The 16257-nt window shown below is 46.3% G+C and overlaps 1 protein-coding gene across 1 annotated transcript in view; it reads right to left on the bottom strand.

The window, feature by feature from the left end:
* The window catches only part of CASP9 (caspase 9), a 28020-nt gene extending 11942 nt beyond the window's left edge, over positions 1 to 16078 (bottom strand). Inside the window, exons 1-6 of the mRNA XM_023732165.1 lie at positions 15902 to 16078; positions 14858 to 15245; positions 6334 to 6365; positions 4050 to 4226; positions 3480 to 3569; positions 136 to 283 (exon numbers count right to left, since the gene is read on the bottom strand). Of these exons, the coding sequence (XP_023587933.1) occupies positions 136 to 283; positions 3480 to 3569; positions 4050 to 4226; positions 6334 to 6365; positions 14858 to 15245; positions 15902 to 16033 (967 nt within the window). The 5' untranslated portion in view covers positions 16034 to 16078. The remainder of the gene's footprint in view (positions 1 to 135; positions 284 to 3479; positions 3570 to 4049; positions 4227 to 6333; positions 6366 to 14857; positions 15246 to 15901) is intronic.
* Positions 16079 to 16257: the final 179 nt, after the last annotated feature.

Here is a 16257-nt window from a genome sequence, read left to right as displayed (position 1 = left end):
AACCGTGACAACATTTGGGACCCTCTGACTGCCTAGAGACCCAGTGAACATCGAGAGGGGCTGGATGAAGAAGGAAGCAGGTGGCAGCTCCTTCCCCACTGGATTCACCCTCAGGGAGGCAGAGGAGCTCCTTACCCCCACCGCAGGCCTGGATGAAAAAGAGCTTGGGCTTCCCTCCCAAGCTGGGGCAGCCGGTGCCATTGAAGATGTTCACAATTCTCTCGATGGACACAGAATATCCATCTGTGCCATAGACGGCCCCCGGGAACTGGCGGTGACTGGCCTAGAAGACCAAGAATTCTGGTTATAAAACCAAGAAGTTGCGGCAGGAATCCAACAGCCTTCTGGATCTTTATGGGGGCCAAGCATTCAGAAGGTCCAAGCTGGAGGCAAGGGGTTGAGCCTGCAAGGGGTTGATGCTGCCCTGGCCAGCATCTATTCCAGGAGTCTTAACCTCATGCGCCTACAGGGCTTAGACGGCCTGACAGTGAGACAAGGCGGGTGGGGTGGAGCTACTGAACTGAAGAGTGCCAGCCGGCTTCCTCTAGATCGGTGGTTCTCAAAGTGGGTCCCTGGACCAGCAGCAGCAGCATCACCTGGGAACTTGTAAGAAACGCAAATTCTCGGCCCATCCCAGCCCTCCTGAATCAGAAACTCTGGTTGTGGACCAGCAGTCTGTGCTTTAACAAGTCCTCCAGGTGCCTCAACTGCAGCTAAGGTTTTTGTTTTTTTTTTTTTTTTTTTTTTTTTTGTGTGTGTGTGTGTGTGTGTGTGTGTGTGTGTGTATGTGTGTTTTAGGTGAAAGTTTACAGCTCAAATTAATTTCTCATACAAATATTTATACACATATTGTTAGGTAACAATAGTTGCAATCCCTATAATGTGACAGCACACTCCCCCTTTCCACCCCGAGTTTCCCATGTCCCTCCAACCAGCTCCTGTCCCGTCCCGCCTTCTCATCTTGCCTTCAGACAGGAGCCGCCCATTTGGTCTCATTTGTGTGCTTGAATTAAGAAGTACACTCTTCACGAGTATTATTTTGTTTTATAATTCAGTCTACTCTTTGAAGAGTGGGCTTCGGGAGTGGTTTCAGTTCTAGGTTAACAGCGTCCAGAAGCCATGGCTGTGGGGGTTTCTCCAGTCTCAGTCAGACCATTAAGTCTGGTCTTTTTACGTGAATTTGAGTTCTGCTCCACAATTTCTCCTGCACCATCAGGGACTCTGTTGTGTTCCCTGTCAGGGCGGTCACTGGTGGTAGCTGGGCACCATCTAGTTCTTCTCATCTCAGGCTGATGACGTCTCTGGTTTACATGGCCCTTTTGTCTCTTGGACTAATATTTTCCTTGTGTCTTTGGTGTTCATTTTCCTTTGCTCCAAGCAGGTTGGGACCAATCAATGTAGCTTAGATGGCCGCTCGCAAGCTTTTAAGACCCCAGACGCCACTCACCAAAGTGGGGATGCAGAACATTTTCTTAATAAACTTTGTTATGCCAAATGACCTAGATGTCCCCCAAAACCATGGTCCCCAGACCCTAGCCCCAGCTATTCTGTCCCTCAAAGTGTTTGGTTGTGTTCAGATTTCCTAGCTTTTGGTTTGGTCCAGTTGTGCTGACTTCCGCTGTATTGTGTGTTGTCCTTCCCTTCGCCTAAGACGATTCTTGTCTACTATCTAGTTAGTGAATTCCCCTCTCCCTCCCTCCTCACCCTCGAAACCATCAAAGAATGTTTTCTTCTGTGTTTAAACCTTTTCCTGAGTTCTTATAGTAGTGGTCTCACACAATATTTGTCCTTTTGCAACTAATTTCACTCAGCATAATGCCCTCCAGATTCATCCATGTTGTGAGATGGATTCATCATTGTTCTTTATTGTTGTGTACTATTCCATTGTGTGCATGTACCATAATTTGTTTACCCATTTGTCTGTCAATGGGCATCTAGGTTGTTTCCATCTTTTTGGTATTGTGCGCAATGCTGCAATGAACATGGGTGTGCATACATCTATTCGCGTGACGGCTCTTATTTCTCTGGGATATATTCCAAGGAGTGGGATTGCTAGACTGTATGGTAGTTCTATTTCTAGCTTTTAAGGAAGTGTCAAATCAATTTCCAAAGTGGCTGTACCATTTTACATTCCCATCATTAATGCATAAGTATTCCAGTCTCTCCACAACCTCTCCAACATTTATTATTTTGTGCTTTTTGGATTAGTGCCAGCCTTGCTGGGGTGAGCCAGTATCTCATTGTGGTTTTGATTTGCATTTCCCTAATGGCTAGTGATTGTGAGCATTTCCTCATGTATCTGTTAGCCGCCTGAATGTCTTCTTTGGTGAAGTGTCTGTTCATATCCTTTGCCCATTTTTTAATTGGGTTATTTGTCTTTTTGTTATGGAGGTTTTGTAGTGTCTTGTAGATTTTAGCAATTACATCTTTATCAAATATGTCTTAGCCAAAATTTTTTTACCAGTCTGTAGGTTCTCTTTTTACTTTTAGTGAAGTCTTTTGATGAGCATAAGTATTTGATTTTTAGGAGCCCCCAGTTATCTAGTTTCTCTTCTGGTGTTTGTGTATTGTTAGTTATGGTTTTTATTCTGTTTATGCCATGTATTAGGGCTCCTGTAGCTAAGCTTTGAGAAGAACTACTCTAGACCAATTCTTCTTAAACGTAAATGTGAATAAGAATCACCTGGGGACCTTGTTAAAGTACAGATTATGAGTCAACAGGTCCAGGATGGGGCCTGGGAGTCTGCATTTTTCACAAGCTCCCAGGTGATGCCCATGCTGCCAGTCCAGGGGCTTCACTGTAAAAGGACCAAGGGGGAAGCCACACCCAGCTACAGGCCAGAGTCTTGCTCTGTGAGGATGCCAGTCAGGGCAAAGCTAGGTCTTTGTGTTGTTTTCAAGAGAAGCCAGAAATCCCAAGTTTTGTGTGAAATTGGCCAGTTGTGAAAACACTGTGTAGAGCAGAGGAGGACTACAGGCCCCAATTTGTGATTTCTGATCTGTCCAACCCCCTCAAATTGAAAGATGAGGAAACTGAGGCCCAGGCTGGGGTAGGGGATTGGCCACAATGACCCAGCACACTGGTGGCCAAGTCCAGAGAGGGCCGAGTGACCTGCTGCCACCCAGCAGCAAAGGGCTAGAACAATGACTAGAGGACAAGAGCTGAGAACTCTGTGTGCTGTTCCTGGCTCTGAACAAAATCTAGGGGTAGACGCTTTGTGGGCAGAGTTTGTCTCCTCCTTCCCTCTCCCAGATGGCTTCTCCCAGGAACACCACCCCACCCAGGAAGAAGCATCCAAATCCTCCTCGGAGGACCAAATGGCTCCCGGACAACAACAGGGGAGTGGATGGGGCCCCACGCTCTTTCCCACAAAGCCACAGGTGTCTCTGACACAAAGGGGCAGCGATCCTGTACAACCTCTGGGCTCTTTTACCCTGTGCCTGCCTGAGGGGCTGAGGTGGGGTCAGGAGGCTCCTACCTGATGGCCGTGGGAGAGGATGACCACCACACAGCAGTCCAGTGCTCCATGGTCCCGCTGCGCCAGCTCCCCTAGAGCCAGGAGCATGTCCTGTGAGACAAGGGTGCAGTTGAGCCAGAAGGGCTGAGGAATCGGGTTCCCATTCTTGGCCCTTCTGGGCAATAAAAGAGCCCGTCCTGAAGGCCTGGGCAGAGCACTCTTCTGCTCCCAGGGGCCACATGCTGGAGTAATGACAGTCACAACTGTCATAATGGTACCATTCTTGGGGAACAGATGCTCTGCTGGGGTGCCAGTTCACTTAACCCTCACAACAACCCTATGAGGTGGGTATTATTAGTATTCTCTAGACAAGGAAACTGAGGCACGGGGGGTCACCCAGCAGGTAACCGAGAGAGCCAGTCCTATCTGAGGTCTATGAGTCTGAAGTTTAAACCTGCAACCACTGAACCATATTCCCTCTCACAGTCCTACAGACATAGGGTTCATCTTAGAGCACTAGTTTACCTTAGGGTCCCACAAGGACACTGCTCCGCCCAGCCCCTCACCTTTTTCCACAGGCAGTGACTTTACCTTGGCAGTCAGGTCACACTTCACTTCCACCATGAAATGCAGCGAGCGGAAGCGTCGTTGCAACTTCTCACAGTCGATATCGGAGCCAGTGCGGGAGCTGAGCCCCGAATTGAGGCAGAAGTTCACATTGTTGATAATGAGGCAGTAGCCACAAGGGTCAGCCTCCAGGACGTATGCCTGCCCAAGCACAGGGACCAGTGTGAACCTGGGGTCTCACTGCACTCCTCCAAAGAGAAGGTAGCCCCCAGGTTTACGCATGTGGTTGACAGCCTGCAGAGGTGGGAGAGAACATGGCGTCTGCCTCCCACTGTAGGAGCAGCAGGGTCTACACCCAGCATTCTGGGGCAGAAGAGAACAGAGTGCAAAGCAGATGGGTGTAAGCACTATCTGGGTGTTAGGGATTGAATTGTGTCCCCCCAAAATATGTGCTGGAATCCTAAGCTCTATACCTGCAGATGGAGACCTGGCGGCGCAGCTCAGCTGCTAACCAAAAAGTCAGCAGTTCGAATCCACCAGCCACTCCTTGGAAACCCTGTGTTTTCTACTCCGCTATGAGCCAAAGTCCAAAGTCGACTGGACAGCAATGGGTTTGGCTTTTTGTTTTTGTTTTTGGATACTGTAGATGTGATACTGGTTAGAAATAGCTCTTTGTTAGGTTAATGAGGCTATACCAGTGTAGGGTGCGTCCTAAACCTTCTGAGTTACACGAAAACCTGCAAAAGCCAGAACCAGTGTAAGGCAGAAACCTGTCAGAGAAGGAAAACCCACTGGGTGTTTATGAGGTAGGATTCTTAGTAGATACCGATAAAAAAGGGGTAAGCAACCTGTCACAGGCAGAAAACTTTCAAGACTCAGAAAAATAAGGCAATCCCGTCGAGTTTTGGCTCTCACAGGTTTCACTGTATAAGGAGCAGCACAGACACAGAGACAAGAAAGCATGAACTGGGGGGCAGCAGAGGGGGAGTAGATGCAACATGAAGATCACCGAGGAACCGAGGAACACCAGGGCCACAGACACTTGAAAGGGACAAGGATCTGCCCCCAGACAGAGACAGAAAGCCTTCCCCTAGATCCAGTGTCCTGAATTCGGACTTCTAGCCTCCTGAACGCCGAGAATATAAATGTCTGCTCTTTAAAGCCATCCCCCGTGGTATTTCTGTTACAGCAGCACTAGCAAACTAACATACGGTGTGACTTGCAAATAGATAAACTTCAGAGAGATGTTTAGCTCCCATTCAGTATTCAGTATGGGAGCTGCCAGCTAAGAAATCCAACACTCATAATATTCACCTCAAAAAAACCTCACAGATCATCCAGTCCAGCGGTCCTTAACGAGGGGTGCACCTGAGAATGACGTCGACAGACTCATGCCCAGGCCCACCCTCAGGACATGGGAGGCGGCTCCCTCCCCAGGCTCAGTAATTCTCTCTCACACTGTGGTATTTGTTGTTGCTGTTAGTTGTCCTCGAGTTGAGTCTGACTCATGGCAACCTTACGTACAACAGAACAAAACGTTGCCCAGTCCTGCGCCATGTTCACAACTGATGCTTTGTTTGAGTCCAATATTGTGGCCATTGTGTCAGTCCATCTCATTGAGGGTTTCCCTCATTTTCGCTGACCCTCTTGATGACGCGTCCAAAGTAAGCAAAGTAAGCAAGAAGAGATCATGCCATTCTCACTTCTAAGGTTGCAAGAATGGTTCTATTTCTTCTTAGACTGATTTGTTCGTTCTTCTGGCAGTCAAGAGTATATTCAACATCCTTGGCCAATGCCACAGTTCAAACACATCAATTCTTCTGTCTTCCTTTTTCACTTACCACTATGTACTTCTATTTATATACGTATTTGTGTGTCTGTCTAACTTCTCTCTCCTGTGCTCTACTGGTAGCTCCACAAGGGTTTGAAACACATGTGGTCTGTTCCCCAGATATCCCCAGCACAGAGCTCAGGGCTGGCGCACAGGAATCACCCAGTAAATATTTGTGAACGAAAGTGATTGATTCGGTCTGGGGTGGACACCACACCCGATTCTGAAGCTGACCCCTGGTGAAGTCTGACCCCTTGACTTTACAGATGAAGAAAGAACAGGTTGGACAATCTGCTGTAGCAGGCGCTATGCTAGGCCAGGAGCTGTGAGAGGGCTAGACTGGAACCTGACTCTCCCCTGGGTTGGGTCCCCTGGGTTCCCGGCATTCCCGATACACCTGCAGGGAAGGACCTGGGGAGTGGAGAGCACAAGAGCCCAACACCAGAGCAACTGGCCCCAAATCACACGAAGACTCACCAAATTGGCCTTTCCTCCCCATCTTGGAGCACCTGGAAAGATAGAAAGAGGGAAACCATGAATGCCAGGGTCCAGTGGGAGAGGGCAGAAGAGACGCTGTGAGGAAAGTTCTGACAAAAATGAAGAGGAGCAGGCACTCAGGAACCCTCAGACACTGCTGGTGAGAGTCAAGTGGTCCAGCCACCTTGGATAAGTGTTTAGCTGCTTCTAAAGTTAAGAGTGCAATGATAGTTCCACGGTAGAATTGTTGCCTTCCACATGCGAGACAGCTTGATTCCTGGCTAATGCACCTCATGCATATCCACCACCTGTCTGTCGGTGGAGGCTTGCGTGTTCCTATGATGCTGAACAGGTTTCAGCAGAGCTTCCAGACTAAGATGGACTAGGAAGAAAGGACTGGTGATCTACTTCCAAAAATCAGCCAGTGAAAACGCTATGGATCACAACGGCCTGATCCGCAACTGATCATGGAGACGGCACAGGACCAGGCGGCATTTGTTATGTTGTGCACGGGGTCACTGTGAGTCGGCAGCAGTGAACAACAATGATAGTGTTAAACACACACCTATCCTCTGACCAGCAATTCTACTCCCCGGTATAAAACCAAGAGAAACGAGCACGTATGGGCACAAAAAGGCCTGGCTAAGAATATTCACTGAAGAAGCCTTATTCATAATGCCCCAAACTGGAAGCAACCCAAACAGCCATCAACAAGTTGAAGGATAAGCAAATTGTGATCCTCCGCCATATAAGGCAAAACAACAACAACATGGCCTAAAAAGGAAAAAGCTGCCAAGATATAAAATGACATAGATAAGCTTGTAGACATTATGCTGAGGGGAAAAAAAAAAACCAGACCCAGAAGAGTATCTACGGTGGGGGATCCCATTTATATGACATTCTCGAACAGAAAGGGGTAAGGAAAGCTCCAGGAGAGCAGATGTTCCCCGTCTGTACAACCCATGAGGCCCAGCACACAGTAGGGCCTTAGAAAATATTTGCAGAACAAATAAATGAGTAAAGACGGTCATTTCTCCTTCAATGTCAACAGAGTTTTCTTTTCAGTTAGCAAGAACTCAGCTGGCCACCAATCTATGAGGTAGTGGGGCTTTTCTTTCTTTTATAAACAAAGAGAACACGATCACTTTTGTTCTGGAGCCTATATTCGCGTTCCAATGATGCTTAGAGCAAGCACGGACCCCTTGTTAGGAATTCATATCTCACCAGTTTAAAGCCACAACAGAAAAGCAGTCACATCCCATTTTTTAATTACAAATTGTCTTACCTGGCCTGAAGACATCAGGCCATTGACGAATTCTGAGAACTTTTGTTCATTTCTAAAATTCCACTGTAACCCAAAAATACAACTGTTATCCACTACCGAGAAATTCCTTCATTCCCCGAATTAGCACAAAAGACCCACAAAGCAAAATAGCCGCTCTCAAGCAGCTCATGAGATATAATGACAGAGGACTTGCCCTACCTCCCACCACACTGGGTGGTTCAGATGACCCGAGAAAGCACGATGTATACTATAAAGTGATATACACATTTAAAGTGATCTTATTGCTATTATTATTTACCCTTCAGATTTAAGCTCCTACTGGGAATAAATGTTCACAACAAACAGGAAATAAAATACCTCTCAAAAGAACAGAAGGCTTCAAGGCCAGACTCCTGGTCCTACATGGCTCAATCAACATTTTCTAGAACCAGATAACAACAGTTGGACTTTGTATTTTGCCTGCCTCCTTTACAACATGATAATGAAGTGTGTGAGCAATTCGGGGACAGGCCTATCTTTCTTATACCTCGGGCAAACACAGCTTAACATCTTCGTGGTGTTTGTTCATTTCTCTGCTTAAATGGGCTGTCCAAAATCACACAATTATTCAGCACAGAAAACGAATACCATTTTTTGCCCATCACATTGGAAAAAATGTTTGGGCATTTTCCTCACTGTTGGGAAAATGGTCATCTTCACTCACCCATGGTTGGTGAGATTTATAAACTGGCACATTTTAGAAATACAAGTTGGTAGCATCTGTCAGAGGGAATATGTATCCTTTAACCCAGTAATTCCATTTCTAGAAACGTATCTCCCAGTCATATAGATGCACAGGCAAGGCCATTGCAGAATCAACACAAATGACCAGTAATAGGGGCTGGATATATGAAATACAGTGCAGGGCACGTGAGGGGCTACACAGCAGGCTACACAGCAGAGCATTTGGAATGAGGAAGCCTGGACTGGAATCCTGTTTCCACTTCTCACTAGTGTGTGATTTGGGGCAAGTCATTTCCCAATCTGTGACTCACTGTCTGCTACAAAACTGTAGCACCTACCTCACCAGGGAGTTGGGAAGATTAAATGAGATCATCTATGTAAGCACTTCAGTGCTCAGCAACGGTAACCATTACTATTATTACTATTAACATACATAGGCAACCCTGGGGTAGGAGGCGCTAGATCTCCACACTGTTGCCATGAAACAAAACCCAAATTGAAAACAACCCACATATTCATCAACAAGAGAATGGATAAACTGTGGATTATTCAAAATAGGGAATACTACCCAACAATGAAGGTGCCCTGGTAGCACAGCAGTTAAGCACTCAGCTGTTAACTGAAAGGTGGGAGGTTTGAACCCACCAGCCGCTCCACGGGAGAAAGGTGTGGCAGTCTGCTTCCTTAAAGATTATAGCCTTGGAAACCCTATGAGGCAGTTCTACTCTGTCCTATAGGGTCACTATGAGTTGGAATCGACTTCATGGCAACAGGTTTAGTTTTTAATGGATTTACCCACCAATGCCAAAGAAGGAACTACTGATACGTAGAACAATATGAATGAATCTCACAGATATAATGATGGGGGAAAGAAGCCAGGATTCCATTTATACTGAAGTTCAAGGACAAGGAAAAGGGATCTATGGCGATAAAAGGTCATTACCCTGGGGGAAGAAGAGTGGGAGTTGACTGGGAAGGGGCACGAGAGAGTCTTACAGGATGGCAAATGTTCTATATCTTGATCATCTGGGTTTTACCTGTAATGTGCACATAGGTAAAAATTATCCAGCTGTACTCTTGGGATTTATGCATTTCACTGGATATATATATTAAACTTCATAAAAAAAATTTAAGTGAAAGAAGGAAATTATAGAACTGTGTGTACTGTATAATTCCTTAAAACACACACACACACACACACACACACACACACACACACACACACACACACGTTGCTATAGTCATAGAAAAAGTTTTAAGACACATACCAAACTGTTAAAGAAAATATGAAGATATGAACCTATGACTTCTGGGGCCCTTTGTTCTAAACAAAGGCGCCTTGGTGGTGCAGTGGTCAAGGGCTCAGCTGTTAACCAAAAGGTCAGCAATTCGAACCCACCAGCCCTTCCTCAGGAGAAAGATGTGGCAGTCTGCTTCCTTAAAGATTACAGCCTTGAAAAGGAAGGACAGCACGCACTACAGGGGAAGTTTGCATAACTGGACTAAACCAAAGCTAAGAAGGTTCCTAACTACAATCAAACATTTTGAGGGATACAGTAGCAGGGGTAGGGGTCTGGGGACCATGCTTTCAGGGGACATGTAGGTCAACTGGCATGACAAAGCTTATTAAGAAAATGTTCTGCACCTACTTTGGTGAGTGGCATCTGGGGTCTTAAAAGCTTGCAAGTGGCCATCTAAGATGTATCTGAGATAAGAGGAACTAGATGGTGCCCGGCTACCACCAATGACTGCCCTGACAGGGAACACAACAGAGAGTCCCTGATGGAGCAGGAGAAAGGCGGGGTGCAGAACTCAAATTATAGTAAGAAGACCAGACTTAATGGTCTGACTGAAACTGGCCCTTGGATTCTCTATCAGCCCAGAACTAAAACAATTTCCGAGGCCAACTCTTCAGATAGGGATTGGACTGGACTGTGGGACATAAAGTGATATTCATGAGGTATGTGCCTCTTAGCTCAAGTAGATACAAGAGACTAAAGGGGCAGCTTCTGTCCAGAGGTGAAATGGGAAGGCAGAGAGGGTTAGAAGCTGGTTGAATGGACATGGGGAATCAGGGGTGGAAAGGAGAAGTGTGCTGTCACAGTATGGGGAGAGCAATTAGAATCACATAACAATGTATGTATAAACTTTTGTATGGGAAAAAGTAAAAAAAAAAGATTACAGCCTTGAAACCCTATGGGGCAGTTCTACTCTGTCCTGTAGGGTCGCTATGAGTCAGACTCAACTCCAGGGCAATGGGTTTGGTTTGGCTGGGTTTGGTCTAACCGTGAGCTCCCACATCCTTTTGGTGAAGCACGGGACTAGCCGACAAAATCAACCCCACCATCTTTTGGCTCCTTTTTCACTAGCAAGGGCCACTAGCGAGTGAGTTCCCTACCGTCCCCTTGTAAATTTTGGCCCATACAGTATGGTACCATCACACACTTACTGGTGTTCATGAATATGCAAAGCACTTTTGCATGAAGATCTTACTTCATCCTCCAAGTCCCTATAAGCTGAATAATCAATCAGAGCTCTGATTTCAAACTGGTTTTCATTTATCCATTAACAGATATCTCACGGCAGCATAAGCCATAAGATAAGCTACAGTGCTAGAAAGATGGCATGAAATGATAGCAAAAAGAATGGGCTCTGGCATCACACCCCAGTTCCACCACTTACCAGCCTTATGAGCTTAGGTAAACTATCTAACCCCCCTGAGCCTCAGTTTACTGTTCGGCCAGGATGGGTGTACTGAAACCTGCCTTACAAGGTTGTCTGAGGGAAGGAGGTATGGGTATGCAGATGCCTGATGCAGGCAGAGCCCTCCTTCCTGCCCCCAGGCCTGGGCTAGTCCTCACCACCCACCTAGACCCAAAGGCAAATCCTAAACAGTTAACTTGATCTAGAAAACAATAATGAAAACCCAAGACATCCAAAATAAGCTGTTCAGAGGAGGGACTGTCAAAATTAAATCTCCTGAAGGCCTACCAGAATATTCCACCCATCTCCTATGTTGTTGTTGTTAGGTACCCTTGAGTCGGTTCTGACTCACAGCGACCCTATATACAACAGAGCAAAACACTGCCCTGACTTGCACCATCCTCACAATCTTTGTTATACTTGAGCCCATTGTTGCAGCCACTGTGTCAATCCATCTCATTAAGTGTCTTCCTCTTTTTCACTGACCCTCTACTTTACCAAGCATGATGTCCCTCTCCGGGGACTGATCCCTCCTGATAACATGTTCAAAGTATGTGAGACATAGTTTCGCCATCCTTGCTTCTAAGGAGCATTCTGGCTGTACTTCTTCCAAGACAGATTTCTTCATTCTTTTGGCAGTCCATAGTATATTCTGTATTCTTCACCAACACCGCAATTCAAAGTCATCAATTCTTCTTTGGTCTTCCTTATTCACTGTCCAGCTTTCCTATGCACATGAGGTAACTGAAAACACCATGGCTTGGGTGAGGCGCACCTTAGTCTCCAAGGTGACATCTTTGTTTTTTTAACACTTTAAAGATGTCTTTCGCAGCAGATTTGCCCAATGCAATGCGTCTTTTGATTTCTTGATTGCTGCTTCCATGGATATTGATTGTGAATCCAAGTAAAATGAAATCTTTGACAACTTCAATCTTTTCTCCATTTATCATGATGCTGCTTAGTGGTCCATTTATGAGGATTTTTGTTTTCTTTATGTTGAGGTGTAATCTATCCTGAAGGCTGTGGTCTTTGATCTTCATCAGTAAGTGCTTCAAGTCCTCCTCACTTTCAGCAAGCAAGTTTGTGTCATCTGCATAATGCAGGTTGTTAATGAGTCTCTCTCCAATCCTCATGCCCCATTCTTCTTCATATAGTCCAGCTTCTCAGATTATTTGCTCACCATACAAACTGAATACGTATGGTGAAAGGATACAACCCTGACGCACACCTTTCCTGATTTTAAACCATATAGTATTCCTTTGTTCTGTTCGAAAGACTGCCCCTTGACCTATGTACGGGTTCCTCATGAGCACAATTAAGTATTCTGGAATTCCCATTTTTTGCAATGCTATCCATAATTTGTTATGATCCACACAGTCGAATGCCTTTGCACAGTCAATACAACACAGGTAAACATCTTTCTGGTATTCTCTGCTTTCAGCCAGGATCCATCTGACATCAGCAATGATATCCTTGGTTCTACGTCCTCTTCTGAATCCTGCTTGAATTTCTGGCAGTTCCCTTTCGATGTACTGCTGCAGCTGCTTTTGAATGATCTTCGGCAAAATTTTACTGGCATGTGGTATTAATGATATTGTTCGATAATTTCCATATTCAGTTGGATCACCTTTCTTGGGAATAGGCATAAATACGGATCTCTTCGAGTTGGTTGGCCAGGTAGCTGTCTTCTAAATTTCTTGGCATAGATGAATGAGCACCTCCAGCGTCGCATCCGTTTGTCGAAACATCTCAATTGTCAATTCCTGTTGTTGTTAGGTGCCATCAAGTCAATTCTGCAACCCTATGTACAACAGAACGAAAACATTGCCCGGTCCTGTGCCATTCTCACAATCCTTGCTATGCTTGAGCCCATTTTTGCAGCTACTGTGTCAATCCATCTCACTGAGGGTCTTCCTCTCCTTCACTGGCCTTCTACCCTACCAAGCATGATGTCCTTCTCCAGGAACTGATCCCTCCTGATAACATGTCCGAAGTATGTGAGATGTAGTCTTGCCATCCTTGCCTCTAAGGAGCATTCTAGTTGTACTTCTTTCAAGACAGATTCGTTCATTCTTTTGGCAGTCCACGGTATATTCAATATTCTTCGCCAAAACCACAATTCGAAGGCATCAATTCTTCTTCAGTCTTCCTTATCCATTGTCCAGCTTTCGCATGCACCTGAGGTAACTGAAAACACCATGGCTTGAGTTAGGCGCACCTTAGTCTTCAAGGTGACATCTTTACAACACTTTCAAGAGGTCTTTTGTAGCAGATTTGCCCAATGCAATGTGTCGTTTGATTTCTTGACTGCTGCTTCCATGGGTGTTAATTGTGGATCCAAGTAAAATGAAATCCTTGACAACTTCAATCTTTTCTCCGTTTATCATGATGATGCTTACTGCTCCAGTTGTGAGGATTTTTGTTTTCTTCATGTTGAGGTATAATCAGTGCTGAAGGTTGTGGTCTTTGATCTTCATCAGTAAGTGCTTCAGGTCCTCTTCACTTTCAACAAGCAAGATTGTGTCATCTGCATAATGCAGGTTGTTAATTCCTGGAGCCCTGTTTTTTGCCAATGCCTTCAGTGCAGCTTGAACCTCTTCTTTTAGTACCATCAGTTCTTGGTCATATGATACCTCCTGAAATGGCTGAACGTCAATCAATTCTTTTTGATATAGTGACTCTGCGTATTCCTTCCATCTTCTTTTGATGCTTCCTGCGTTGTTTAGTATTTTCCCCATAGAATCTTTCAATATTGCAACTCGAGGCTTAAATTTTTTCTTCAGTTCCTTCAGTTTGAGAAATGCCGAGCGTGTTCTTCCCTTTTGGTTTTCTAACTCCAGGTCTCCGCATATGTCATTATAATACTTTACTTTGTCTTCTCGAGCCACCCTTTGGAGTCTTCTGTTCAGCTGTTTTACTTCATCATTTCTTCCATTTGCTTTAGATATTCGATGTTCAAGAGCAAGTTTCAGAATCTCTTCTGACATCCATTTTGGTCTTTTCTTTCTTTCCTGTCTTTTTAACAACCTCTTGCTTTCTTCATGTATGATGCCCTTGATGTCATTCCACAAGTCGTCTGGTCCTCAGTCATTAGTGTTTGAAACGTCAAATCTATTCTTGAGATGGTTTCTAAATTCAGGTGGAATATACGCAGTGTTGTTTTTTGGCTCATGTGGATTTGTTTTAATTTTCTTCAGCTTCAACTTGAACTTGCATGTGAGCAATTGATGGTCTGTTCCACAGTCGGCCCCTGGCCTTGTTCTGACTGATACTGAGCTTCTCCGTCATCTCTTTCCACAGATGGAGTCGATTTGATTCCTGTGTATTCCATCAGGCAAGGTCCACATGTATAGTCGCCATTTTTGTTGGTGAAAAAAGGTATTTGCAATGAAGAAGTCGTTGGTCTTGCAAAATTCTATCATGTGATCTCCAGCATTATTTCTATCACCAAGGCCATATTTTTCAACTACTGATCCTTCTTTGTCTCCATCTTCCTCATTCCAATCACTAGTAATTATCAACGCATCCTGATTGCATGTTCAATCAATTTCAGACTGCAGAAGTTGGTAAGAATCTTCACTTTCTTCATCTTTGGCCTTAGTGGCTGGTGTGTAAATCTGAATAATAGTCATATTAACTCCCTATGAGCACTTAAAAAGATAATTCTATGGGCCAGTTCTACTCTGTCATATAGGGTCACTATGAATAGGAATTGAAAATTAAATTCTGGATCTCAGCCCACCTAACTGCACCAATGGTCACTCCCCAATGGCTGCTCATCATGCCCACTCACCAACCACTCTGGATACTCACAGGCATCACGGAGTTCTCCAGAGCCAGTGGTCACTGGCCTGGGCACCTGTGGTCTGAGAACCTCTGGCCTGAGCTCAGTTGGTCTGAGTTTGTCAGGCCTCAGCACCACTGTGGGCAGACGTCCCATGGTCGACCTTGATGGATCCTGCTTAACCACTCTCATCTCATCCGGGTTGAAGCCCACTGGTCCAGGCACAAGGTCCCGGGGTCTGATGGCTTCCAGATTCTGCTCTGCTGTTTGGCGACTCGTGTTCAGGAATGAAGCCAGCATGTCCTGGCCTGTGTCCTGTAAGCAGGAGATGAACAAAGGAAGGGCCTGTCTCCCTCGAGTCTCTAGATCTGTGATCAGCTGCCTGGCCTGATCCCGCCGAGATCCAGAGCCTGCTCCCTGTTTGGAAAGAAAGACAAAGCACTAATTACCCAAGAGGGCAGTGGTAGTTCAGTGGTAGAAGTCGTTCCTTCCAGGCAGGAGATCGGGTTTGATTCTTGGCCAGTGTACCTCAAGCACAGTCATCACCCGTCTGTTAGTGGAGATTTGCTTGTTGCTATAATGCTGAACAGGAACTTTGTGGTGTAGTGATTAAGAGCTCAGCTGCTAACCAAAAGGTCAGCAGTTCAAATCCACCAGCCGCTCCTTGGTAACCATATGGGGCAGTTCTACTCTGTCCTACAGGGTCGCTGTGAATCAGAATTGACTTGACAGCAATGGGTTGGGTTTGTTTGTTTTTTAATGATGCTGAACAGGTTTCAACGGAGCTTCCAGACTAAGACGGACTAGGAAGAAAGGCCTGGTGATCTACTTTCAAAAACGAAAACCCTATGGGTCACAATGGTCTGCTCTACAACCAAGGCGTTAGGGAAAATGGGTGTTCCCACACAATGGTCTCCCAGAGAGTGGGTACTGGGTGGCACGGAACAGGGAGGGGAGGGCGCGTATGTAGGTCCTCACCCTAGCTCGGAGACTAAGTGTAATGGAAGTCTGCGGGCGGCGCGGGAAGTGGGGGAGCGGACAGTCGCGGGAGAACCGGCGGGGCGGGGGCGCACCTGGATTTCTTCGATCATGTCGGGCGTGAAGAGCCCGCGGCTAAGCAGCGCGTCCCAGAGCTCAGCCACCTGCAGCTCGCAGACCAGTTGCAGCCGGCACCGTCGCAAGAGCTGCCGATCTGCCTCGTCCATGGCGGACAGACGACTTTGAACCCGACCCGCAGTCGTCCGCTTCCGGGCCTGGCCTCCGCACCGCACCCCGCTCCAGGACCCGCCCCGCGCTGCACCATAGCCCCGCCCCCGCATCACCGTCCGCCACTACCCTGCCGTCGCCTCCACCAGCAACGCCTCCATGTCCCCAGGACCCGCCCGGACCCGCCCCGCGCTGCACCATAGCCCCGCCCCCGCATCACCGT

The sequence above is a fragment of the Trichechus manatus genome, unplaced genomic scaffold (assembly GCF_000243295.1).
Source record: "Trichechus manatus latirostris isolate Lorelei unplaced genomic scaffold, TriManLat1.0 scaffold00048, whole genome shotgun sequence".
NCBI lineage: Eukaryota > Metazoa > Chordata > Mammalia > Sirenia > Trichechidae > Trichechus > Trichechus manatus.
Note: the sequence above shows the minus strand (reverse complement) of the source record. Positions and strands in the feature narration are given on the sequence as shown.